This window comes from Alligator sinensis, unplaced genomic scaffold (assembly GCF_000455745.1).
Source record: "Alligator sinensis unplaced genomic scaffold, ASM45574v1 scaffold111_1, whole genome shotgun sequence".
NCBI classification, from domain to species: Eukaryota; Metazoa; Chordata; order Crocodylia; family Alligatoridae; genus Alligator; species Alligator sinensis.
The window spans coordinates 2,535,467-2,562,212 of record NW_005841875.1 but is presented as its reverse complement, the minus strand read 5'-3'; the positions used below and the strand labels follow the sequence as shown (position 1 = coordinate 2,562,212).

The window sequence follows — 26,746 nt, the reverse complement described above, 5'->3', positions numbered from 1 at the left end:
GCCCGGCCTGGGGGCTGCCCTCCTCGCCCCCCGGCTGCCCCCTTCCCCATCTCCCCGCTCCCTGCCATGCTACGTTTCCCCCGCTCCTTCTCTCCCTCCCTCTAGGGGGAAGCAACATGCACCCGAGATAACATCTGCAAGGTTTCGCTCCCCGGGCTCCTGGCCTTGCTTTTGCATGCAGCCGCCTTCCCTTCTCGCAGGGCTGGGGGATGGTTTCACCCGTGGGCATTCACCCTGCTTGCACAACGTTGACCCTGTTGGAGCAGCAGCAGCAGATGCAATGCAAACCCACGTCCTGAAATGACTATCGCATGGGGAGCAGATTCCTTTTCCAAACGATGCTGAACCCACCTGTCAGCATCCCTCTTGACAAGGTGCTTTGGGAGTGGGAAGTTTGGAAACTTCTGCTGCAGAGGGAGAGGACTGAATTGTGAGGCTTAGGTGGGGTTGTGAACAGATCCCGGCAGCCCAAAGTCCCAGTGAGCTTTCAGGCAGCCAGCACAAGCCTCAGACCAGCTGGAGGACTGTCTGCCAGCCCTAAATCGGATGGTTTTCTCCCCTTACCAGCTATCATTAAAAAATAATGCAATTGCAGTTTTAAATCTAGATCTCTGCCCCCCCCCTCCCCCCAGCTTCCACCTTGCTCTTTGTAAGAGAGGATCTAGCTCCAGGAAAAAAAAAAAATAGTAGTGTTTTGCTCAGCCTTTCCCTCTGGGGATAAGGAGCCCGGGTCTTAAAGAACTGCATTTGACCTTTAAGCATTTATTGGCCAAAAATAAACTTGAGAGGGAAGTAAAAATAGCTTGCAGAAAGGTTAGATTTATTTATCTATCGGCAAGTTCAGGTGTGTTGCTGGAAATCAAGGCTGTAACCGCAGGATGGGAGGTGCAGGTGAATTAAAAGTTGGAGACAGGGAGAGGAAATTAATTTAATTTACTAGTGACTGCTGGGCTCTGAAAGCCCAGTGTCCTGTGGCCCTCCCAGCACAGTACTTGATAGTTAGCATGGTAGTTCAGTTGGGGGCTGACCCTTTGGGTCCTTGTGGGTTTCCCGAAAGGCTCCCAGTGGCAGTGACTCCCACTGATTTCATTGGGAGTCAAGGGAGTTCAGCAACCTGCAGGTTGGGGCCGTTCATTCTGTGCATACCATGCCACGTGCCCATCTTCCCTCACTCCTCTCAGCTCTGTGACACCCTGGCAGCCTAGAGTAACCTCTCTGGTTGTCCCTGACGAGCTTGGACATGTTGAAGAGAGAACAGGATAATTAGCGGGTGAATATCAAAGGAGTCAGGAAAAGAAAGGCAAGTCATAAATATGAGTAATAACGGGAAAAGTCCTCTTGTAGATATGGAAAAAAATTGTAAAGTGCAGGGAGTGGGCAGGGGCTTGTTTTGTTTTCAATTTAAATGAGATGAAAATTTGCCCCGGGAACCAGGGTTACTGCGAAGGAGAAGGAGAATGAGAGCGCTCGTCTTTCTGCAGAGGTACTTCAGATGCCTTTGACTCTAGCACATTGGAGCTGACAGCAGCCCACACAAAAATGAGTGGACTAGCTGAGCTCTCTTGGTAAAAGGGGACCTGGGCTGACACTTCCCTCCAGGCTGATCCAGATGGTGCATTCAGCCCCAAAGAAGGGCAGCTTTAAAAACCAGTTGGTGCTTGGAGCCTGTCCTGGAGAGCCAGCCAGCAGCTAGCTCCCTTGTCCCAGGCCAGCCCCAAGTACTGTTTGGGCTGCACTGGCTGAGCCAGAGCCTGCACTTGAGATGCAGGGCTGGAGTGGGAGGGGCGGAGCGATGCTGTGCAGGAAGGACCCAGAGGGCAGTATTTTTCCTAATTAACATTGCAAAGTGTTTTAGCCACAGCAAGACTAGACCAGAAAGCAGCACATGTGGGACAAATCCTCTCTTAAAAATGTGTAATGAACCACAGCAGCATTTCAAAGAGCTGCAGGGATTCTCAAATGTGAGCTGATTCCCAGCTGGCTGGGCTTTTAGCTTTCCTCTCCCTCCCACCGCAGCAGGCCTCCCTACACCCAGATGCCCTAGATGCTGGCTCTCTCCCTCTGTGGCCCCCGACCCGATCAGCATCCAGTTTAATGGGCCAGGTATGCCCTTGTCTCCTAGCCTTGCGCCCCTCTTCCTGTCCATAATGAGACAGATGCCTTCTGCCTTTCTGACTCCTGCTTGACACAGTTCTCAACAGTTTTCCCAGAGAAAAAGAAATCCTTCCTAGAGAGGAAGCTGTTGCTTCCCTGCTTTGATCCCTCTTTGGAAACTCCAATCTCATAAGGAACGGTCTCCCCAGTCAACCTCCTCCTCAAGAACCTAAAACTCAAGAAACTGCCCCGGAGTGCCCCTGGGACCTTGCTTTTCTAGGCTTGTGTCTCCAAGAGGAGGCATACAGAATTTGGCCCATGGCTTTTTAGCAAAGTAAAGAGACCTCTTTTAACTGGAAGGCTTGTTCTTTTGTTCTTGTGAGATTATTTGTATGTACCAAGTCCAAACTAGGCCTGATCTCTGTTACTCTTTCTTCATGACAACCCCCTTCATTACTTTAGTCCAACACCCTGCTGGAGTCTAAAGGAATTTTGACTGGTCAGACTGATCATGTCATACAGGTTTTGGCTCTCTCTAATAAAAGGCAAATAAATAGTTAATGCAAAAGGAGAAACTCGGAGAGATACTTCATTCTTCTAATTCACAAATATGGAAAGAATACAACCAGGCATGTGTTCTTGTTTTTATTGAATTTAAATTACAACACAAAAAGAAAAGAAAACAAAACAAATATCTATAGGTATCTATCTATCTATCTAGATATATATACCTATCTATATAGATATATAGATATAGGTATATATCTATACCTATATCTATATATAGGTGTATATATCTATCTGTCTATCTATCAATTACATACACATCTATCTGAAGAGACCGGTTATTATAAGAGACTTGGAAAGAAATTTGCTGAAGTGCCACCAGGGGCGCTGCTTTCTATTTGTGTTTCTGTTGCTCTCTGTCGGAAGAACAAACAGGGAAGTGGTTTCTTACAGCTCAAGACAATTTAGGAAGAGAGCACAGAACATCGGTATATTTTTCTCCACCACTGCAAGAGGGAACTGTGAGCATAAGGGATGTTTTCTGAATAGGTATGCAAAAAAGTACAAGGATTATTTGATGATCATATATTTTTTCCACAGTTTTCTCTCCTGAGAAGGCCTTTAGATTAATTACAGGTGATGAAGGTAGAGGTTCCAGTTAGATGGTTAGAGAGATTTTTAGGAATTTGCAAACGCTGTTTCCTGGATTATTCTGCCTTTCATGTTAAAAAAGTGCCTCTCTGGGAGAGACCTTTGCAGCCAAATCTGTAGATTTTCTGTACCATGCTGCAGAAATTACCACAGAAACTGTCTTTTGATAAAAAGTATTGCTTGTTCCAAATGCCCTTTTTAAAAAAAGTAATTGTGTTTTGAATTGGGACAGCATGAAGCTTTGGGTCTTTGCTTCAGTATGAACTGCCAAGCTGAAACCCAAGCGGAGTTCAGGCTGATTTCTGTGTTGTGTGCCTTGTCACTCAGGTTTTGAGAAGCAGTGGTCACAGACATACCAGTATGCAAAGTCCTCCAGCATTTCCTGGCTCACCTGCCGTACCCCAGAGTGCTTCGTTCTCGCACCTGTGCTATAGGATGATACGCAGCATGTTGGAGGCCAAAGATAGAAGGTGCCAGTGAATTTCCCAGGGCCCATGCAATGCTAAGGACTCTTTTCAGGCAGGGTGAAGAATTATGCAAAAGTATCTCTCTGAATTCCCCTCAGCCCGATTTAGGGCTCAGCCTGTCCAGCCTTTGGGCTTGACTGAGTACACAAGTGATAGCTTCCCTTTCCTACAAGGAATACCACGAAGGGACTGTACCTTGGAGATACCCCACTGACCACTGATCCTCCAAAGGTCTCCTTATCCACTCTGGGACGCCTCTAGTCCCCACCTCATAGGGAAGGCAGAGCCATAGTTCCTGATATAATTCCCCATTTCTTTCCTTGGAAACACCCTGAATAAATATTATTTAAGGCCCTATCTAGTGTGCATCCTCCCCACATTCAGATGTGGGTGTAGACTGTAGAGGGTGTCTAGCCTGAGCTTTCCCACCCTCCCATCCATGCAGGGACCCAAGATCTGGGTGGTACAATGTGGGCATTCAGGACTTGGAGAGGCATTTCTCCCTGCTTGGTACAAGCAAGACAGTCTTGCCACCCATTGCCATGACCCCCATGGCTTACTTGCCTGAGACTTGGTCATTTTAATTTCTTTAGGCTCTCGGAGGACTGTCGCGTTCAGTTGTTTCACATTTCTGCATATTTCCCAGTCTGAACAGAGACAACACCATACACGTGACACTTGCTTCTCGTCTATTTCCAATCAATTTTACTTTCAGTTTTCCAGACCCTAGAGCATTGCTGTAAAGTTTGAGTTGCAGCCACTTCAGTGAATGTTTGTAAAAGAAACGGGCTTCTGTTTCTACTGGATTTTGTAAGCCGACATGCATAGACACTTCTCTGAGTTTTTGGTTCTGTAAACCGTAGATTTTGGGCCTTATGTGACCTGACAGTGGCCATTTAAAAGAATTGCAATTTTTTTTTTTTTTTGTATTTGTTTATGACTTTAATAATGGCCTGCTATGGGGAATAGGTCAGGAAATGGCAAAATGAAATTAAAACATAAATCAAGATTCCTCTAAAAGGGTAGAATACACATGTGGTCTTAAAAAATTACCCAGTAATATGCTTTCAAACAACATTGCCTCTGAAAACTTCCTCTTTCGCAGACCTGGCAAGACCCTTATGGCTCTGTTTTCTCTGCTGGAGATGATGACATAACTAACACGTAAAGCAGTGTTAGGAATGTAGGGAATGTAGCTCCCTGCACTGCGCTGGAGTGTGCCTGAGGGATGGCTTAGTGAGCTAATCAGCAGGTTGGGGATGCTTAGACTCCCTGGAACCACATGTTCAGATGCTGCTAGAATCGACTCAGCTGTTTATTCTTTCGGGGCAAGCAAGTGGAGTACCAATCTGTTTGCTGTTTGGGGGATCTTTCAGATACAAGCTTCAAAAAGCTGCTTCCAGCTTTGTCTGCAAGTTAAAGAGTTTTTTCCTGAAGGACTGTGGTTGGTCCTAGTTCCCTTGGCAAAACTTTTCCTCCTCTCACCCATGCAGTGGATTGTGCCTCATTTGGCTGTTGTTTCGGTGGTGCTCGATGTATATCTCACCACATCTAGCTCAAATTAGTGGGTCAATCCCGGTTTGTACTGGGTTAACTAGAATAGAATTTGGCTCGGTGTAGCCTGGCTCCACTGAAATCAGTGTCAAAACAATTGACTTCAGTGGAGCCAGGATTTTATAGCACTTTGAATGACAGATACAATATAAATATATTATTATATATGCAGACTTTGCAGTGATTCTGCACTGGGAGTTCACATGGACTTTGATGGGAGAGGTGTGTGGGATGGGATGACCTCATTCCTAGCTTTATCAGATTACTCTTTGCCCTTCTATAAAGGTGTCTTTCCAAAGATCCTGAGGTGCTTTGCAATTAATGTTAGCCCACTAACTCCTGGCAGGGAAGTATTCAATTCCATTTTTTTCTGTAGAGCGAGATTCAGTGACAGGTCAAAGGCTGTGCGAGACATCTTGTTAGTAAACCAGGCCACAATCAATCTGGGTAAAATCAGTGGAGCTTTTCCCAAGTGCAGAAGACCTCAAAGTTAGCTCCAGTCACTAAACTCCCAGACCTGTGCCTTTACCCACATAACACCCCCTCCTCTGATTCTGGGGAATGCCTAACGTGTCAGCGGTACCATCTTGTCTTCTAGGAGAGCCATGGGCAGATGGCGCATGCTTTGGCATGCAATAGAAACTCCCGTGGGCATCTACTAGACTGTTTTGGCTTCTCTCGCTTTCTTTTTCTTCCCATTGGCACTCTTCTGTCAGTCTGACTAGTAGCCCAAACAGTAGAGCAGCAGCTTCATAGTTGTTTCCGAATCACGTTTTCCAGTTAGACCCAGTAGGAGCCAGTTTAAAACGTGTGACTGGAATTTCCAGTAAAGACAGGTAAACTGCTATTAAATCTGTCTTCTGTATCTTTTCCCCCAGGCAAAATCTAATGGCTACTAAGTACAAGGCTGGTTTAATAACATTTGTTTCCCCTTGAATCACTGGAGAACAGTATTGATATTGCCATATTCTCTAGGAACAGCTTTAATCATGTTTTGACAGGGCAATGCTTTACCGCAACAGGGATAGTTAAAATGTTTATGTTACTTTGTAGTATTATCCTTTATAATGGTGTGATAAAACATAGCACATGTATTGAGAAATAGAGGCATTGCTAGGATTTTATATGCTTAGATATTTGTGGGAATTCTCATATTCTTCAGGGGGAAATGGCTTACTATGGCTTGCAGTCAGGTTTGGTTTGCTGCTAATAGCTACCGAGTTGAAACCACACACACGAAATGTATCCAAATGTTATATTCTCTTTTCCATTTATGATTTTAGTAAGAAATAGCATAAATGCAATCTAAGCACCCCTGGTTTCTTAGGAAATAACTCGGCAGTTACTGGGAAGATTTCAACAATAAATTTAAAAAGCATAGGTTGTTTTATGCATCTGAACTTTAATGGTTTGGGGGAGCTGATAAAAATTCACCCCTTCCGTAGCACTTTGTATGCTTAGCTTTCCATGGAGGTAGCTCTTTATTAGCAGCATTTCACATGTGAGGAACCTGAGGCAGGTCAAAGTTAGGAACTAATGTTTTCTAAACAGTCGCTGTGGTGCTACTTTGGGTGATTCAGTTACTGAGCATCCAGTGTTAGATGCCCAGCGGCTGACTTTTCAGGCAAGTCAAGAACCTGCTGCTCCCACTGACTTCTGTCAGCTCTGACTTGGGTTCTCTCTAGTGTGGCCATGAGCATTTAGTAGCCAGCTTTGAATAGGGAAATTGCCATGCAACGTTGACACAAGAAAACAATCCTCCTCCATTCTAGCAGCAGGGAGAGTTGGGACAGAAATATCATCTCCCTTGAAGTTTCACAAAGCAGGGTTTCAGTGCTATTCTCCTATATTTATTAAGGCCCCCAGTACTTCTCTGTCATTAAGGTATGTATTTGCTAGTGTGGTTAGGTTAATGTGATGTGGGGATATTCAGCGATATCGGTGATTAGGTACTATAATGAGTTTCCTGAACAGTAAGCGTAATGTTCAATTTCTTTTGTTACAGATGGAAGAAAAACGGCGAAAGTACTCGATCAGCAGTGATAACTCAGACACCACTGACAGTAAGACCTTTAATTCAAGGCTTTGAACAAGATAACTAAGCGATTCACCTCCAGCAGGGAGAACATTTGAATAATTACTTTGCAAAGAGACAGGAAAGCTGCATTTATGGGGTAGTCTTGGAACAATAAATTGTACACTGGGATCAGTTTTTCAAAAATGCATTACTGATGTACAACAACTTGATATCAATTTAAGTGCCTGGTTCTGGGCGTCTCTTATCTGATGAGTGTCCTCCTCCTGTGAGCAGTTTGGGTGAGAGAGAGCTACAAAGCAGCACCAATTGCAAAACCTCATATGAAACAAAGCCCTTTTTAGACAGGAGAGTGCAGACCATCCTCGCAGGTTTAATACATTCTGGGGGGGCATTTAGCTTTAGATGGAGTACTACTGGTGGAAAGTAAAGTTTTAACTGAAAAATTAAGTGTCAAGTCCCCCCTGGAGTCAGTGTGAATATGGAACCTCGTTTCCACAACTTGAGCTAGACTTGTGTGGGTAAAAGAGCATTTAGGCCCCTAGTTAGCCATGCCAATAAGCACATGCTTAATTTTGGGTGTATGTTTGACTTCATCCATGTTCAGCAAAGCACTAAGGCATAAACCTAATTATAGGATCATGCTAAGTGCTTTGCTGAATCAGGGCATTAAGACATAGCCCTATCAGTTGCAGTGAACCCTCCACTCCCATTTGCTGCCATGTTTTCACAGCAGAGGAACTTAAATCGTGCCTTTAACACTTGTTACTCCAGAGACGCTAATGTGATCCCTGAGTCAATCTGTTTAGTTTTCTCCTGGTCACTTTTGGTTTAAGATATAGGATTAGTGACCTCAAGGACCAGTAAGTGTACATGGGCTTCTCTGAGCCTGGGGTGCTGCATACTTGCAGAAACAGGCTATGAGATTGCCCAAGACTTGGAGGGCTCAGGTGTCAAGAAAGGAATGGGTCGCTGGGATATTTTTTCTGCTGGATTACAGTGGGTTCTGCAGTTCCCACAGCTGTAGACAAAGTCCGTGTCATCTGTGACAGTGACTATCTAAAGGCTCTCCAGTGATTTACATGAAACTACCTAAGTGGTCCCAGTCCCGTGCCTGGGAAACAGGTGCCTGTACCAGCACTGGCTGTCACATTTGCTGCTTCTGCCCCAAGAAGCTGTTTTCCTCTTAAGGAAGGTTCAGGACAGGACAGCTTAAGTGAAGCTTGCAGTGCTGCCCTCCGTGTGATGCCTGCCCCTCGGTATGGTCTGATCCAGCACCTGCTGTATCTTGGTTACGTTCCAGCACAGGTCTGGAACTCTCTAGGACTTGGGTTGGGCCCATATCAAGTGCTTCCGGCTCCAGGCCCATTTCTTCGTAAAATGAGCTATAAAAGTCATTATCTCTGGGCTGTCCCTACATGTGGAGGTTAAGCGCTACCCTTCCCAACCCTCTGGGGCCCAAAACCTAAGAGTCTTGCTACACCAAGCACCACTGACTACCTTCTGTACAATTAGGGCTTAGAGCATCTTTAATCACAGTATTAAACAACATAGCTTTATCTCTATTGGACTTTGGTATTTATGCTGCAGGTGATACTTAGCTGTTGACAAATGCTCTCTCGCAGCCTCACTGTAAACAACACGGAGACCTTCTTTTTTACGCCTTTACCGGAACGAGATGGTAGCTGTGTATTATCTTGGTTCACATGGTTTTAAGGCTGTATTGTAGCTGGCTTAGGGGTGGCCAGAGTGGGAATTATTGATCTGATCTCGCAGAGAAAGCGAGAGGCCAGTTTCTGTCCCCTTTACTCATTGGGTAAAAGCTATTTGAACTGGTAATGGCTGTAGGATGAGGCCGTGTGCAGTGTACTTTGTCCCCATGCTCCATTTATATATTTGTATTATCTAAACTTGAGTTCCCTTTATATTGAACTCACTATCATGGCATCTGGCCTTATGCTACAGCAATCAAAACAAGCATCTTCGCCCAGCAGCTGGCAGAAACTAACTTAGTTCTGGTTCTGCTGCCAGTAAAATAGGTGCAACAACTAAAATATCCACAAGGAGCTTTTACATCTCTTTTTCTCTGCACCTGAAAAGAAACCCAACAAATCTGAGATGCATCCAGCTGCCTGAGGGACCAGATTCCAAAAAACCAGGGTCACCCCCCCCAAGAACACCTTAGGGACAGGCATCTCAACTGCCATAAAGCAGTGTGTGGGAAATGGGTTCTCCGAGACAGAGATGGAGAGGGAGAGTTCACACTGGTGCCAAGGATGGAAGCTCATTATCAACATTTCTTGTATTTTATTACATTTTTAACAAATGACATATTATTCTTTGGAGACTTAGTACAGCTATTCCCTGAATTATTTAGCACATCAGGGTCTTAAGCTCCTGTTGTTCTTGTACGCTTTGATGGAACCCTAGACTCTCCAGAATACAAATGACCCTGACTTTTGAACTAAGAGCTACATTCTCAGCTGGGCAACCTCGCACGTCTCCCTTGATTTCACCGACTTAGATGGAGGGACTCAAGTGGCTGATTTACACCTGCTGAGAATCTGGCCCTAGACCTGTATGCATTTTTGGAGCCTTTGTGTTGTACGAGCTATGTTTCTGCCAGCTTCTTTTGTCTTTTGGTTTTGTTTATGCACCAGGTAGAGACCTCCTTGCATCTGCCCATTCATCCATCAGGGAATAAAATCTAAGCCTAAATTGGCTTGAGTTATCAGTGTATGTAATTCTTAGTCAACATAAATTACTTTTATGTCTGACCCAGATATAAAATATCTATACATAGAAGTATGTGAAGGGGCACTGTTGTACTACCAGGTGGCGTTTCCATTTTTATCATTATAGTAGCACTTCAATAATTATGTTGTTATTATTTATTACACACACTTAAGTAATAGGCAATAAATAATAATGCTATAATTATTGAAACATTCTTATAATAGTAAAACATTATGTTGGGTGAATAGACTTTATTCTTCCATCACATTTCAGTAGTAAAACATCCATCATTTCATCCTCATTGTCATTGCTGCTGCTGTCGTCGTTATTTGCTTGGTGATACACATGACTCAGAATAATGAGAGCGCATTAATAATGATCCCAAAGTAAAGTGATTGCGAGTCTTAAGGCAAAGGCATATTTACTGCTGCAGTGTGATGGGAGTATAGGGCATTTATACATGTGCTCCGGAGACATGGGTGGCGCTTTAATTAGTGCAGCTCCGAGAGCCGTGCTAATTAAGAGTGCCTCCGAGCATTACATGTATCAGCATCCCCATGCTGAAAAATGGTGGCGGAGTGCTTTGAACTAAAGCTTGTTGAATGAACTTGAAAGTGCCTTGCCGCTATTTTTCAGCATGGGGATGCTGATATGCTGGAGGCTGCTGGAACACTTTCATTTCCATGCTTCAACAGACTTTATTAAGCAAGTCTGCTCCAATGCGCTGGAATTACAGCGTGTAAGAGCAGGCTCCCTGCATGTGTATAGAAGCCCATAGAGTCTGTTCACTCAACCTACTGTGTATAATTCTCATTATATACATGTGGAGGCTGCTGGACTGCATATAAGCCTGGAAGCTGGTAGTCCTTGGATCAAAATCTGATGGTGTCCTTGGTTTGTGGGATGACCTGTGTATTAGTTTAGTCAGTGTTTCCCACTTTGGTATCTGAAGTCTAAATACAGATTTCTGTGCTCTATTTTAGGTTATGTTGAATAATTTTAGTCCTACATCACTTAGAAAGTTGCCAGATTTTGGAAGTACTGAGCCATGAGCACTGCAGGAAGTCAGCCCTTTTAGAAATAAAGCCACTTTTATTAAAGAGCATAAATGTGAATGTAGGTCTCTAACTTTGAAGATGACTTGGTTGAAGGATACTGGTCTGGACCACTTAGTGTCTCTGTTTCCCTGTCTCTAAGACCCCCTCTATACATTACATTTATGCCTCAATTAACATGTTAATTGTGGCATAGATGTCAAGGATGCTACACATGCATCCAATTTAAGGCACCATAAAATGGCAAACCAGCCATAAAAATTTTCCACATACAAAGTAGAACATTTTTATGGCTGGTTTGTATGATGCCATAAACAACAGCTGATTGTTGTCCTGAGCCTCACACCTGCAGGCGCCTGGCTTTCCACTTGTCAGTATGGAAGAGCTGGGGTTATGATCCCAGGTTCCCCCTTCACTGTCCCCGCTTCACTGGGGCACAAATTGGATAGGCATCTGTGGCAAGGCAGGAGGTGCAGCTGAGGATCAGGTCCCATGGTGCCTTTAAATGAACATGTGCCAGAGGGTTAAGAATCCTATTTCCCCACTTTGTAAAGCTCTTTGAGTCTACAGTTGTGAATTGCCTTATACGTATTTTATTACCTGTCTTCATAGACCCAGATTCACTTCTGCATTAGTGTAAACCTGTTGGCTACAGAAATACCAAATAATGGAACAGAGAAATTAACTGTGGAGCATTTGTAGGTTCTTGCTCTTCTAGCCTTTGCTGTATTGTAGTTTTGGTCTTTCTATGGTTTATATTCTGAGCACTCAACAGCCCTAGAATTAGGATAGTTCTTCCTATCTACAGGCAAGATATGAGCAGCACAGTAATAGTGGGAGCCTTCTCATGCTGCCCCATCTCCAGGACCCCACTCTGGCACATGCCCTCGCAGGTCCCAGGAACACTCTGGTAGAGACAGGGCTTGAGATGCAGGTACTGCTAGGACTGTGATTAATCTCTTCTGTATGTAACTGGTATCTTTTGTCTCATTAAAAGGTCATGCAACGTCAGTGTCAAGATGCTCCAAACTTCCAAATACAAAATCCAACTGGTCAAGACAGAAGGAGAAAAAGCCCTCAGAGGTGGGTAGCATTTTTGTTTCTAAGGAGCTCCCATTTCTACAATTTCAGTGCTTGTTCAGGAAATAGGGATATCTAAAGCTGCCTGTAGGCAGAGGACCCCTCTTAGAAGCCTCCTACGTGTCAACATGTCCTTAGCAGTAGAGGCACAGTCTGCTTCCATGTTACCTTGGGCCTCTGTGGCTGTCACACTCCATGGGACCCTTCCTCCCTATGTCTGCTGAGAGTTGTGCACAACAGCATGGAGTTACAAGGTGGGGAATGGATTATCTTGAGGCACCTAGGATGGAGGTGGGGGGATCTGTCTGGAGAAGGAGCAGGATACGGCTGTGTATATTACCTTCCATAGGGACTTTCCCGTTTCAGCCGGGGAAATGGGTGTTCTTAACTTGTTAACGGCTTGAAAGTCTCTAGCACATTATGAGCCAGAGTTACAGGGAAGAATTCTCTTTGATTTTACCATGAGTGGTAGCAGGTTCTGTTACAGTATCTCTGTTTGTCTGCTTGTTTAGGATTACCAGGTAGCTTAAACCCTACAGAAAGAAACATCTCTCCCCAAATTATATTCTTCCATCATGTAATTAGCTGCCTCTATTAGATTGTAGATTTTGACGTCTGACATTATGAAGAGTTGAATTAATTGGTCACATAGGGTATGGTCATGAGGTCAGAAGAAAGTACCCTTAGTTTCATATGGAGTGTCCCTTCTTCTGCATTAGTAGCATACAGAGGGAACTGTTAAATAGGAGATAATACAGTTGAAGTGGTACTTAATGTAGAGAAGGACACAGGGTTTTATTGTTTCCATTCATGGGGGCACTTGTCTTTTAGGAGGATGTGTTTCTCAGTGCCTTTCCCTTTATCTACTAGCAGGGGGTAAAAGGCACTGCCCAAATTACAGATGAAATTGTGGTAGCTGCTACACTTGCTGCTGGCAGATTTGTAGTATGGTTTCTTTTGAGCGAATCGGAGAGGAATTGCTTTTTTCCTGAGAACCATGCTGTGATTGTGTTATAATACCATGTTGTGGGGAACGAGTCTGCATCATGTTGTGCCTACATTGGTTGTCAGAAATAATTCCTATAGGCATGGAAACACTATACTAAGCATCTGCTGTGTGATAGCAGCAGCATTTAAAGATGGTCATTGTTATTTCATTTGCAGTCTGAACTGAGCTTGACAGTAGTATCGCTCACTTTTCCTTTGGTCACTGATCCAGAGTTGAGTCTAGATAGATGTGGAAGAGGTCTGTGTTGGTGCGACTGACATTTTATTCCAGCTTCCCCCTAGCACGTGCTAGGGCATTGATTCTCATCAGGGTGCAAGGGCACCATGTGGTGCTTCCAGATCCTTGGAAGAGTGCAGCAAGGTATGAGGAGATCAGCACAGGCTCAGGTTTGTCCCGCCCTGGCTGCTCCCCTACCACCACTGTGAGGCCCCTCTGCGGAGAGGTAATCGCTGTAATAAATACATTTGTTTTTGAAATGGTGTGTCACTCAATTCACAAAAGTCTTGGAGGGGTGCCTGGAGTCAAAAGAAAACCATTGTGCTAGGGACTCCATCTCACTTTCCTACCTGTGGTTTGAAGCCCCCAAATTTACCCATTTCCACTGAATGGCCAAGTGTGTGCATGAACTCCTTAACAGCTCCAGTTTTCATCGAGCTGAGTAGAGATTTGGGGGTGGGTCTTGGTGTGCTGTGTTCGCTACCCAAATTAGATGCACTTCCCTTTCATTAAACAGGTAAATCTGAAATTCTACACGCTGACATAAATCTCTAAAGCTTCAGTGGTTTTGGCCCTGGCGATCCGACAGACATTTTCTCTCCAATACCCACTATAGCAGCTGAAGTTGGTGGCGACTTTCCAGATAACAGATAAAGCTCGATTTAAACATCAGAACAAGGGGAAGGGCAGGTATTAAGCCTGGTCATGTAGGGTTTATTTTATACAGGCCCACTGAGATGAATGACCCAGTTCCTTCTGTTAGCTGAGCCATTAAAAAAAGGAGGGAATTCTCAGCATTTCCTTCTTGGGTATGGTGACTGCTTTCCGTGGGGTAATGGCTTCTCCTGGGCCTATGCCTGTGTGTTAGACATTTTGAAAGACATGAAATTAGATATGCATGAATATTTGATTTCCAGAAAGTCTAATATCTGTAAACCACTAGTACTAGAACCAGCTACCTGATTGGTCATATGACTCATTCATCACAAAGCAAAGGGGAACTTCCTGGGCCTTTTGGAATGACATCACCGGGTGGGAAAGCTGCCTAGTTTTTGTGCCACAGGCCAGGGTTCTGCCAATGCAATTCCCTTGAAAAGTGACCCCTGTCAAGCATCCTCCTTTTGCATTCACAGGAAAGACATACTCACTGGTACTGAGTACCAGTATAAGATGAACTAAGTTCCTAGCAGCCAGCTAGAAAACAGCATTTATCTGTTTACAAATTCTTTGACTGGAGATGAGTCAGGTTCAAACACTTCTCATCTTTGAGGAAGTTCTGATCCAGACCCAAGTATAACAGGTAGAATATACCTTTTCTTATAATATAAATACAATTATATGTATAATACATTATGTATGCAATATTATATATTATACATGAATGGGGGATGCTGGTTAATCAAATATGCACCATCTGGTGCACTCCCCAGTGTCAGTGTGCCGGGGGACAGGGAGGGGGCCCCTGCGCAGGCTGTTTTGCCCTGGGTCGTGGGCCGAAGAAGTGGCAAGAACTCTGCTCGCGGTGGCAGTGAAACCTGGAAGTGGTACTTCCGGTTTTGCTTTTGCCATGTCCCTCGGATGCTGGTTAATAGAGTTTTCCAGCTAATAAAGTGCTGGTTAACACAGCTTTTGCTGTATATATAATTGCTCCTATAGTGGGTCTAACCAACCTGAGATCTGGGGGCCACTTTACTTTGGGAAAGTTTGCATCTCGCATTGCATCCAAGTCAGGATGACTCCTTCTGCTTTATGAACTGCTATACACGGGGGTCTGTTCTCCAACCAGTGGAATAGAGTTAGCTCAGGAATGTAGCAAAGAAATGGAGCCACAGTTTAACAGTGCACAGCAGTGATAGGCAGCTATTAAGACAGAAAGTGAAAAAGTGTGTCATAGCAAAACTGAAACTACAGGGGGATTTTTGGGAGGCAGAATGTAATTACCCAAGTTGGAATATAGCCAGGACATTCACATTTAACCACCCAGCTTTTACAAAAAGTTTCATAGTTTCATAGTTGGTTGGGTCGGAAGGGACCTGAGCAGATCATCAAGTCCGACCGACCCCCTGCCATGGCAAGAAAGAGGACTGGGGGCAAACGACACAAGCACGCGAGTCATATCTACCCTCTGCAGCTTGTGAGCGTTATTTCTAGTCACTCCTGGTAGTGCTCTGGGGACAGGAACACCCCCAGTGCCTGCTAGTCCCCCCTGACTAGTTTGTAACAGGCCACTAGATCCCCCCTCAGCCTTCTCTTGTGGAGGCTGAACAGGTTCAGGTCCCGTAGCCTCTCCTCGTAGGGCCTGCCCTGCTGCCCCCTGATCATGCGAGTGGCCCTCCTCTGGACCCTCTCCATGCTGTCCACATCCCTCCTGAAGTGCGGCGCCCAGAACTGGATGCACTACTCCAACTGCAGCCTAACCAGTGTCACATAGAGGGGGAGGATCACCTCCTTGGACCTGCTTGAGATGCATCTGTGGATGCATGACAAGGTGTGGTTGGCCTTCCTGACCACGTCCCCACACTGTCGGCCCATGTTCATTTTGGCATCAATAATGACTCCAAGATCCATTTCTGCCTCTGCACTGATGAGAAGGGAGTGAGAAGTGTCATGGTAAGTTTAACAACCAGGAGTGCTAAAGTACTCAGTGCTTCATCTCAAATCCAGCATGTCCAGTAGCCCAGTCCATGCCCTTTTGGAGCACTCTTCTGTAGGGATTCAGGGCAGAGTGAATCACCGGCACCGATTCCTACAGTGTGGGCATTCCTCAAAGACTGACCCAGTGTTAACCTGGGTAGCTTGGTAGATGCAACATGATCGCAGTTCAGGGTAGCATTTCTGGTGGCCGGTCTACTGAGTAATTGTTCCTTGATTGCTTCTAAGTTTTTAGCATGAGCCATCATCTGGTTCCAAAATGTGTCCTGTCTGTGCGATGGGTTTGGAAACACACACCCACACCCGTCTTGTGCAGTGTACAGAGGTGCCATTTTCTTTAAGACTGTATTATGTATGATGGAGGCTTTCAAGGGAGGGACAGCCTGAGAGAGGTGTGCTGATAGCATGAGGACCCAAGTCTTGGTCCTGCAAAATCCTGCACCTGAACATGTCAGGATTTTAGAAGGCAAGTGTAGCCATTTCCAGATCTGGACCCAGATCCAGATTTGTCACCGTTAAAATGATCTGAACCAAAACCTTCACTCCTGCCAGCTCTGAACTGTGAAATGTTTGCACTCCATCTCATGCTTCATCCCCCACAGCTTTGTGGGGAACCACTTCTGCAGGACAGTTTAGTGGGAACCAGTGATTTTCACACACCTGGATAATCCCAAATTACTTTCCAGTGTCTTTTTCAAAGTGGTGTTCCTGCTCGTCTGTGAACAGGTTGGAGGCTGAGCTGCCATCTGCATTCCTTGTGACAACATAAGCAGGAGATAAAGAATCAAAGGCAGGAGGTTACACAGTTATTAGCTAGGTCAGGGGGTGATGTTTATTATGAAAGACTATGTGACAAGGGATTAACCATACACATTGAAAGCCCCAACATAAGGCAACTGGAAAAACAAGCTTCTTAGCATGGAAAAGTACTGAGCTGTTTGTAAACATCTGTGATGCAGGCCATTGCCAGGGAGCACAGTCATTTTTAGCAGTGCATGTTACAGAGCCCTGTCTGGGTTTTTCACACGTGCCGGGCCCAAGTCTCTGTTGTGCTGCAGCTTTTAGTTCTTTGAAGTATTGCAAAGGTGAGAATTGTCCTTCCCCATAGAACAGCTCAGGAGTCAGCTGGAAAAGCCCTGCACTCTCTCCAGTGAGGTGGATGCATTGCACAGCACCTCCCGTGCCTTGCCCATGCATAGAATGGAAAGCACAAATCCCTTGGACAGCCTTGGCATAGATACAGCAGTCACAGGGTTCAGCTGTCAAGAGTACCTGGCACCCACCGGGTCCATTAGCATCCTTTCGCCTTACTCCTTGGGAATCTGTATAACCTTAATTAAAACTCAAGACATCTTTGCCTGCACGCCCAGCCTGATCTTAAGCTAAATCCTCCCACCTAGCCCTGAGTATGATGGCTGAGTCGCCCAGACAGCACAGGGCTCACAAAAGCCCCAAAAAGAGAATGTGGGCCAGTGCCAAAGGACCCAGGGGAGGGCTAGAAGGGAACCTGTTGCATGTAGCAGACTTTTTTTCTCCTCTTTGATGTTGGGACTGGAGAGAAAATGGGCCTTGACCACAGGGCTCCATGCAGCTTCATTCTTTACCTGTGTATGAGGCCAGCCCTGCCACGTACTGGAAGGGCTGTAATGTAGGTTCAGTTACTAAGCTTTCTGTGCTGTAAGAAAGACAGAGGGAGAAAATCCATCCAAAAAAGAAAGGAGGTATTTGCTCAGCTGGAGAAAACTGAGGCTTCATTGAGAGGGTTGTAAATTGAATCCAGCGTTTTTGTCAGTTTTCCCAAACCAGTGTGGTCATGACAAATTAATGCCATTGTCTTTTGATTGCTGAGAAGGGCAAGACAAATATGCCGCTTGTTCCCACTTTAATTTCTATTGTTCGCTGAACCCCTGGTATCCAATATTTTGAGAAGGAACAAGAGTAGATTAAGGGATACCAGATAGGCTCCCAAATGAACAAATTAAGTCTCTGTTTTTCTCACAGACAGATAGTATCATTGCTCACAGATACACACTTAAGCATTGCCACATTTCTTACCTCTGCCACTGAATATTGCCTCTTCCTCTCACCTGGGGTGAACTAGAACAATGTGACATAATGCATTCGGATCTGAAGGGCACTGGCTGGAGCAGTGAAGACCGAAGTGAAGCTGGAACGGACAGCGAACAGTTTGGGTGCCAGCTGATACAAAAGGAACGTGCAATCACCAAGCCTCCCCGGGGCTTTTACTGCAGACGTCACTACTTAGATTCATAGATGTCAGGGGCTGGAAGGGACCTCGCAAGATCATTGGGTCCAGTCCCCCTGCACTAGGCAGGAAAGACAACAGGGGTCAGGTGGCTCAGTTGACCCACTGCTTGGTTTGCTCTTTTTCAAAACCTACTGAGGAGCCAGTAGCACTAGGTAGAGCCCAGGTTAAAGTCCTGCAAGATTGCTCTGAAAAAACTGGATGGCTTAAATGGTCTTGTTTAGTCCTTCTGCTTATGACTTCTCCATGCAGCATCTCCCTCAATACCCTGACATTTGGCGTTCCTGCGCTTTCATTTCTCTGCTTCCCACTTGAATCTGCTGATATACTTTATCCCCACCCTATGGGACCCTGCTATTCAAAGTCTGGGCCCCTCCATCCCAGATCTGCCAATCCTAGCTCACCAAACACTGGCAAACAACCATCTGCCCTCTGAGCACAGGTGAGTAAAGCACTTGTGCACACATCCATGTATCTACCTCCTTAAGTGAGGCAAAAACGACCCCTGAAGAAAAATGCATTTATTACCAAATTAGAAGAAAATTATCAATACTTTCCATTTCCAATAACTTACAAGTTTTCCATTTGGAAGGATATGGCCCTCGCTGCACTGGTGATTACTAGGTACTGTGTGTCATCAGTCAAGACTGCAATCAGAAAGAAAAGAGTGTTGTACCAAACCCCTAAAAGAAAACCTGATAGATTAGTTTCAGAAAACAAAAAGCACTCCCACGTCCTTCATGCTGTGAACCATTGCTGCACAACCACAGAAAAATTATGCCCATCATTCAAAGTGATGTTCATAGAGCCAAACGGAATATGTTAACTACCGAGAAATTGTCCACAATAAATTGTGTGTTACTGTTGTGGATAGAAAGACAGCAGTGAAAAATTCCAAATTATTAGGTTTATAAAAGGGAAGAGATTCAAATGTGAGATTTCAAAAGCGGATAAAGGTCATTAAATTTCCACCTGTACTGTATCCTGTCTCACTGGCTAATATATTCTGTTTTTCTACATGCACTTGATTTTGAATGATGGGTATAATTTCCCTCATGTTTTCTGCCAGTGCTTTGCAGTACAGAGCACTTCAGAGTAGCTATGATTTATTTCTGCTTAAACTTTTGAGGACGAAAAATGTTTCTCTATAAACAAAGTTTGAGCGGTAAGTGCTTTTGCTCTTTTCTGGGGGTTCTGGAGCAGTGGCTTACAATATCCTGAAGACATCACTCAGGTTGTTATTCTGCCTTTGGCAGTGGCAAAAGTCAGTGGGTTCACCAAAGTATACACGAAGGGTGAAGACTTGTAGTACAGTTCCATGTCAGGCAAAACCCAGTTGAGTCAGGACTTCCAGTTTTGGTCCTGTAGGGGGTCAGTTTGTGTTTTAGGGAGCTAGCGGCATGGTTTATATGTGTTCTGCTTTCACCCTAGATGGTTTAGGAAGCGGATATTTGCCACAAGGTTGGATCATTAGAATGGAATTAATATTTCACTACAATAGAATTAGAATTTATGAGCTCTGCGGAGCATGTCTTGAACCTGTTGAAGTCAATGGAAATCTTGCCATTGGCTGTAGCATGGTGCAAAATCCATTCCTGTAACATTAACTTATTACTTAGAGAGGCAAACCGAAAGCTCCCAGGAGTTTGCACGTTTTGTGGACTGTGATTTCCCACCCCAGATCTCCCCCTGTACTGGTCGGTAGGCTAGTAGTAATCGGTAGTATTGGTTGCTAGGTCAAGGGACTGCTACCCCTTTATCTCTGCATGGTTTTGCTGCCTGGGAAGTCTGGGCTGCCATAAACCTAGCCTGATGAAAGTCTCTTTTCAAGAATAGAGCTGATAGAACAAAGTCCTCTATTTATACTTGTGGATAATTGGTAGAAGTGGGGAAACAGATATCACATGCTAAGGGGACTTTTAAATAATACTCATCATAGACTCATAGAGATTAGGGTTGGGAAGCGCCTGTTAATATTATGCATCCATCTAGCCTATGTTTGATTAGACACATTCTGTTCTCCCATAGCACAGCACAATGCAGTGTGCATTCATACGATGCAGAATCCTAAACAATAGTTCATGGACTCATTGGAGTTTTAAAAGCTAATTAAAAACTGTGCTAGACATGTGTTTCTTTAGTTTAGATTTAAAGACCAAAACAGATTCAGCTCCTTGGATCTCAGCCAGAAGCTGATTTCACACAAGTGGAGACTAGTTACTAAAGTATCTGGATCCAATACTTTCAGATTGATGTTTGGGACTAACTAGATAATTGGCAGCTTCAGACCTACCATGCAGTCACTTTAAAAGCACAGCCCTCGACTAAGAACTTAAAGCTGGAGCTGAATGTCAGCAAGACTGGATAGGCCACTCTATTAAAGGGTTTTGTAAGTGAGTAAAAGAGCCTTGAAATCGATACAGGAATTTTACAGAAAGCCAGTGAAGAGACTCAGAAATGGGACTGATAGGCGGAGAAAAATGTGAAGTGGTAAGAAATGGAGCAGAAATGTTTTGCAGTAACCGAACCCTATGAGAAGTGGCACATTCGGAGAATCCTGCAGCTATGGAATCAAAACAGTCGAGTGTAGATGTGACAGGATCGTTGGCCACCACCCCCAGATTTTTTTCAGCTGTATTTCAAAGGAAGTCCTCGGGACAGTGAGAAAGTGATTTCCCAAAGGATAAATCGGGACATAGTGACACCAGGGCTGCCCATATTTGAAATTGGGCGTTATAAGAACATAGAGAAACGTGCTTGCAGTGAGGTTGGTTGTAAGGAAACTCCATTTTTTATGAAACAGAATGAAGAGCTCCAGTCATAGTGCATCACAGGACACACATTGCGGTTCAGATTCCAGTTTATTCTGATTGAAGCACTTATGGTACAGTACTCCCCGGCCGGCGCTCACAGGGGGGGCACTGGCGCACCCGCCTGCCCTCGCGCCCCCCGCCCCCCCCACCCGTTGCCTAAGCGGGGAGCACGGCCTGTCAGGGGGTGCACCAGTGCTCTTGGGGTGCATGTGCACCCCCATGCACCCTGAATGCGTCGCCACTGCTTTGCAGATTACTCTAACTTGCCTAGGTTGAACCGGTTTGTAACAGCACAGACATCCCCGCTGGACTGAGAAAATGAGGACACATGCCTGCGGTTGCTCAGGCCGGGGCTGGAGGGTGCTAGAGAGTGCCCTCAGCTGCAGGGGAGCTTTGCTGGGTGGGAAGGGTGTGGCCAGGCTGGGCTGAACTGGCCAGAGAGGGGTTTAATTCCCCCTTCCCTGTCCCACTGGCAGGGACCTGAGCCGGGCCTGCCAGGCCCTCCCCCCTTGCTGCTGCCGCAGCAGGCTGCCGTGGCCCCTGAGGCAGAGGTGGGCAGGGAGGGGAGTGAGTCTCCCCTAGGAAGCCTGCTCCCCTTGCCTGCAATGGTTACTCCCCCTCTCATTCCTGCCACTCCTGAACTGCTCCGGGAGATGGCAGGGGTGGAGGGAGTGGAGCTTCAGTCCAGTGGCTTCTGCCCCATGTGTGGAGCTCTGGCTGCAGTCCCTGGACTGAAGCCTTCTACGCAGGGCTTCTGCCTTCCAGGGTGTCCGGGAGCTCCACGTGCAGGGCAGAAGCGTCCCATCCCTTCACCCAAAGTGTTATGGCGGCAGAACAGCCCTCCACCCCGGCCAGTCCACTGCTGCTTGTGCAGGTGCAGCCCCAGGTGCATAGGGCAAGGGGCACGGGTGGCTGCCGGGCTTAGGGCCTGTCGGCACCTCCAAGCCGGTCTGGGAAGCCAGGTCCCCAGGCAGCCCCCATCTGGTGGGGTTAGATGCCAGCCGGCAAGGTCTCTTGGGGGGGTGGGGGGGCCAGGGACAGGGGTTATTCTTCCTCCCTCTGGCAACCGGTGGAGGTGACAGCAGGGGGCTTATTCCGCCGCTCAGCGGCAGCGGTTGGGGTGGGCAGACCTAGCTGTGGTCCCCCAGGGGCAGCAAGGAAAATAAGCACCTTCCCTGCCCCCTCTGCCTCAGGTGCCATGCTGGCCCCCCGCTGCAGTAAATGAGGGGGGAGCACCCGGCAGACCCGGCTCAGGTCCCTGCTAGTAGGACAAGGAGGGGGGAATTAAACCCCTCTCTGGCCAGACCCTCTCCCCTGCCTGTTTCTGCCTGTCCCTGCTCTGGCTGGGGAGCAGAGGGGTGGGGCCAGCCCTGCTGGGCTTGTGCAGAGAGACCAGCCCAGAGAGCACGCTGGGACACTGGAGGACTCTGTTTTAAGTTAAACCAGGAAGGGGTCTGGGACAGACATTGCATAAACTGGTTTGAGCCAAATTAGTTAAGTCTGATACTACATTCAACCAGGCTTATCTCAAACTGATTTTGGCCATTTTGAAACTGGTTTATGTGCACTGAATGCCTGTTCTGTTACAGGTTTAAACCAGTTTCTGATTACTTACACCAGTTTATGTGTAATGTCTGTCCCTAGCCTCTGAGCCCAGCCCCAGGGCTCCTGGCTGACTGTCTTTCCTGGTTTCAGTTTGGGACTAAAGTTAGTCCCAAGGGCTGGCAGCCATGTGGCTGGAGCTCCCCCAGTGGCCACAGGGGCACATGGCAGGCTTCTCTGACCTGGGACTGAATTTAGTCCCAGGTCGCTTGCATGTGTAGACACCAGCCTGTTCCCATTTACTGCACTGTAAATTTAGGCCAGCATAAAATGCATGTGTAGACATGCCCACTGAGTGTAACCTAGTGTACCTGCAGTAAAGTCCATAGCACTGTGCTGATTTATACCAGCTGAGGATCTGGCACAGTGAACATAGGCTACAAGGCAGGGAAGTATTATCATCTCCGTAGGACAGGTGAAGAAACTGAGGCATTCAGAAGTTAGCTGATTCAGCCTAAGGCATATAAGCCGATGACATTATCAGGAATGGAATCTGACTTCTAACTCCTTGACATGCCCCAAGCATAAGATCACCCTTCCTAACCTCAGTTGAAGTGAATGGAAACATGACACCCTTTGAAGACGCATTACTGTTAATTTCCTCGGGGAGGGGTTATTACAAGTACATACTTGAGGTCTCAGTCCGTAACACCTCAATTTTCCAGGAGCCAACTCCAGAAATAATAACAAGTATTATTAATTATTGTTTACAGTGAAACCTGTGGTATGCTAGGTGCTTTGCACATTCACAGACTTTCAAGACTGGTCATCTTGAAGACAGTCAGCCCAAGCTAAAACCATGCTCTGGCAGGCAGAGTGCGTAGCTAAAAATTGAAGATGTGGCAGAAAATCCTCACTTTGATGTTGATAAGCATACCACAAAGATAACTTCCAAACTAGAGGGCAGGGGTCTTATAGTGGAGCCAGGAAACAGAGCTGAGCCCCAGTGGGCCATGTGTGCATCCTTGTAGTAGGAACTGAACATGCACCTGTCAGACAGTCCTGTTGTAGGAAATTGAGGAAATTGAGGTTGATGGTGTCTGATGCTGTCAAGACATCTGGAAAAGGATGGGAGGAGGCTGTTGCTGCCGCTTGGGTACGGCGCTGGGCACAGCCCATGCCCAGCACCGGGGAAGATTGATGCTGCTGCTGCTGGCACTGTCCCTTCCAAATGGTGAAATGGAAGTCGAAAGGAAACAATGCTGTTTCACACAGCCCTAATTTCTCATATATATGGATTTAAGAGGATTGCAGTGGTGATCAAACAACTCCTTTCAGTTGTGGCCAGATAGCTACAGGTGGCAGGAGCAGAGCTGGTTGACAAAGCCGATGTTCTTCCTTGGATAGAAACTGTAGGGACTAGTCAATAATTAGACCTGTGTTGCTGCAGTGCAGTTACACCGGGGATTTACCCAGCCTCTTGTCTATCAGTGAAGTGGAGATTTGCAAGGAAAGGGGTGATGATAGGGCTGGTTTACCAGCTGCTGAGCAGCTCCTGAACTTAGTCTCTCATTATATTCACTGTTTTTAAAATGGCTGGACCAACACAGGAGTGAAGAAAAATGATGAATGTGCACCTGGAAAACCATCTCTTTGTTCATCATTGCAGATTGGTATTTATCGACACACATCCAAGTCAAAAGACTTTCCATACAGGCCAGATTTGAGGATTATCATTTCCTTCAGCATTTAGCGAACTCAAGGCTGAGTCAGTCGGACATCCCTGTTAAGCTAAAGGCCAGAAACGACCATCTCCGTTTAGGTGATTTACAGACATGAAAAGCAGCAACTAAAATGACAGTGTGGGATGTAACTGATAGACATCCCCTCCAGAGTTCAGGGTCTAGTAGACAGTGCCGGTACCTGGTCTGTCAAGCTGCTCTGATGGCAAGGGAGCAGCTGCCACAAAATCAGAGGCATGTATTGAATTACTGGATAAGAAGGGAAGGTGCTATTGCTTGGACTGCAATCTGCTGGCAATAGGATTTTAATCAGCCAAGATGAAAAACAAATAGGACCCAAAGTTGTGAAGCGCCCAAGTGGCAGGTTCCTCCTGCAAAGAACTGTCACAGTTTTCTCTGCATGCCCGTGAAAGAGGCTGCACTGACAGCACCTGGAGACTGAGCGAGCAGTAGCAGTTTGGGCTTTCTCAGTCCTAACCCAAAGGAGCCACTTCTGGGGTGACAGAAACCTTAATCTCCATGGTCCTTCTCTTCACTGGCCTGAGATTTTCCGTAGTGCTTTTGTAGATGTGGTTGTTTCACACACAGGAGCTGTCACATACAAATGGCTTCTGGTTATTATAGATGTCAGACTAGATCTGAACTGGTGTCTTACAACTGAGAGGCTCCATAATCCATGAATTATGCCTTGAGGTAGCTGGAACCCTGCACCTTTAGGCACTAAAAAGAGTATTAGTTGCTGCGAAGAAACTTAGAGATGCCTTTTAGTGAACAGGCTCCGCAGATCCCTGTCTGTCCTGAGTCCAATCCAGACAAGCAAGCTAAAAGAAAAGTAGTGCTTGTGATGAAACAGAGCACGACAAGCAGAGATGTGGGGCAAGTGCTCCGGGTGGTTAAGTGGGATCCTGCTCTAGAAGCAGCATAGCAAGATAGTCTCAGTTGCAGGAAGATTTGACAGGAGGAAAGAAACCACTTGGAAGCCATCAGGTGCTGTTCAACTCCTTGGCTGTTTCCTAACATTTTGTTGCGTTAGGCAAAATGCCCCTCCAGTCCTGTCTGACACCTGGCAGGGCATCATCACTGAGCTGAAAATACTTAGCATGGGGATGGCTGAGGAATGCTGCCACCATGTCCTGCCACTGCACAGGCCTGCAAGGAAGGAGTTAAAAGGGAAGTATCCTTTTCAGTCTGCTACCAGATTTACATTTTTGTTTCCTGTGGCACCATTTTAAACATGCTTTTATTTTTCCATTCCCTCCCCTTACCCTACTGTGAGATACTCGTCATCTTTTGCTCTGGAAGCCCCTCCAGGCCCTGGAGTAAGCAAACACTATTTGAAAGGGAGGTTGGGCCTTTTTTGAGTGTATGCTTTTCTCTTCTGAGCAGCATGTTCTTCTTCTGTGGTTTGAAATTTCACAAGCATGAAGACTCCTAATTTTTGTTTCCTTCAGTTCAGAAATCAAAAGGCATGGAAGGGAGAGATATTTGGGGATTTACTAATTCTTTTGCCTTCTCTTAAATCCAGCACCGGAGTAGTTAGAAGAGCATCCACAAAGGCAGTCGTCTGACTAAGGATAGATCAGTTTGCCGCTCTGTTTCCCCCATTACCTGGGCTGGGGAGAGACTCATAAGCTACAGGGAAGTTGTTTTGAAATGTGGATCATGTTTAAGCAACAGACCATTCTGTTCCCTTTTAGTTTTGCTTTTGGTGCTTTGCTGAAATATGTCTCACACTTGAGTAAATGGAGTTAAAATGTGAATGGTTCATTTTTCATTATTAGGTGCATCTAAGATGGAAGATGGATAAATTATAAGCTTTATAACATTTTTGTGCCAAGTGGTAGGCAAATTCTGGTCTTCAAACCTTGTAAAGGCTATAGAAGAACTAGAGAATGTATGGAGAAGAGCAACAGGGAGGATTCGTGGTATAGGGGGGACATGATAAGGGTTTACAAAATACTGAATGGCGAAGAGAAAGTAAATAGGAATTTATTATTTACTGTCTCACAATACAAGAAGTAGCGGTCTCAGAATGAAACTAGTAGGTAGTAAGTTTAAAACTAACAAAAAGAAGTTCTTTTTCACACGGTGTGTAATGAATGTGTGCAACTCATTGCCCCCAGATGTTGTGGAGCGGGCAGTTTAGCCAGATTTAAAAATGGTTTGGATGAATTCTTGGAGCATAGAGACATCAGTAGCTATTGAGCATGGGTGTTGGGTAAGGATGCACCAATAAAGATTTTTTCGCTGATACCGATGGCTGATTATCAACTGGCCATATTGCCCAATACTGATCTGATTGCCAATATGCAGCTTGGCAGCTTGAA

The 26,746-nt window shown here is 45.7% G+C and overlaps 1 protein-coding gene across 5 annotated transcripts in view; it reads left to right on the top strand.

Annotated features, from left to right (window-relative positions):
• The window catches only part of JADE2 (jade family PHD finger 2), a 144,580-nt gene that overhangs the window by 1,556 nt on the left and 116,278 nt on the right, over positions 1-26,746 (top strand). For all 5 annotated transcript variants that reach the window (XM_025196055.1, XM_025196053.1, XM_025196052.1 and 2 more), the window contains exons 2-3: positions 7,279-7,336; positions 12,097-12,182. In XM_025196055.1, coding sequence (XP_025051840.1) covers positions 7,279-7,336; positions 12,097-12,182 — 144 coding nt within the window. The remainder of the gene's footprint in view (positions 1-7,278; positions 7,337-12,096; positions 12,183-26,746) is intronic.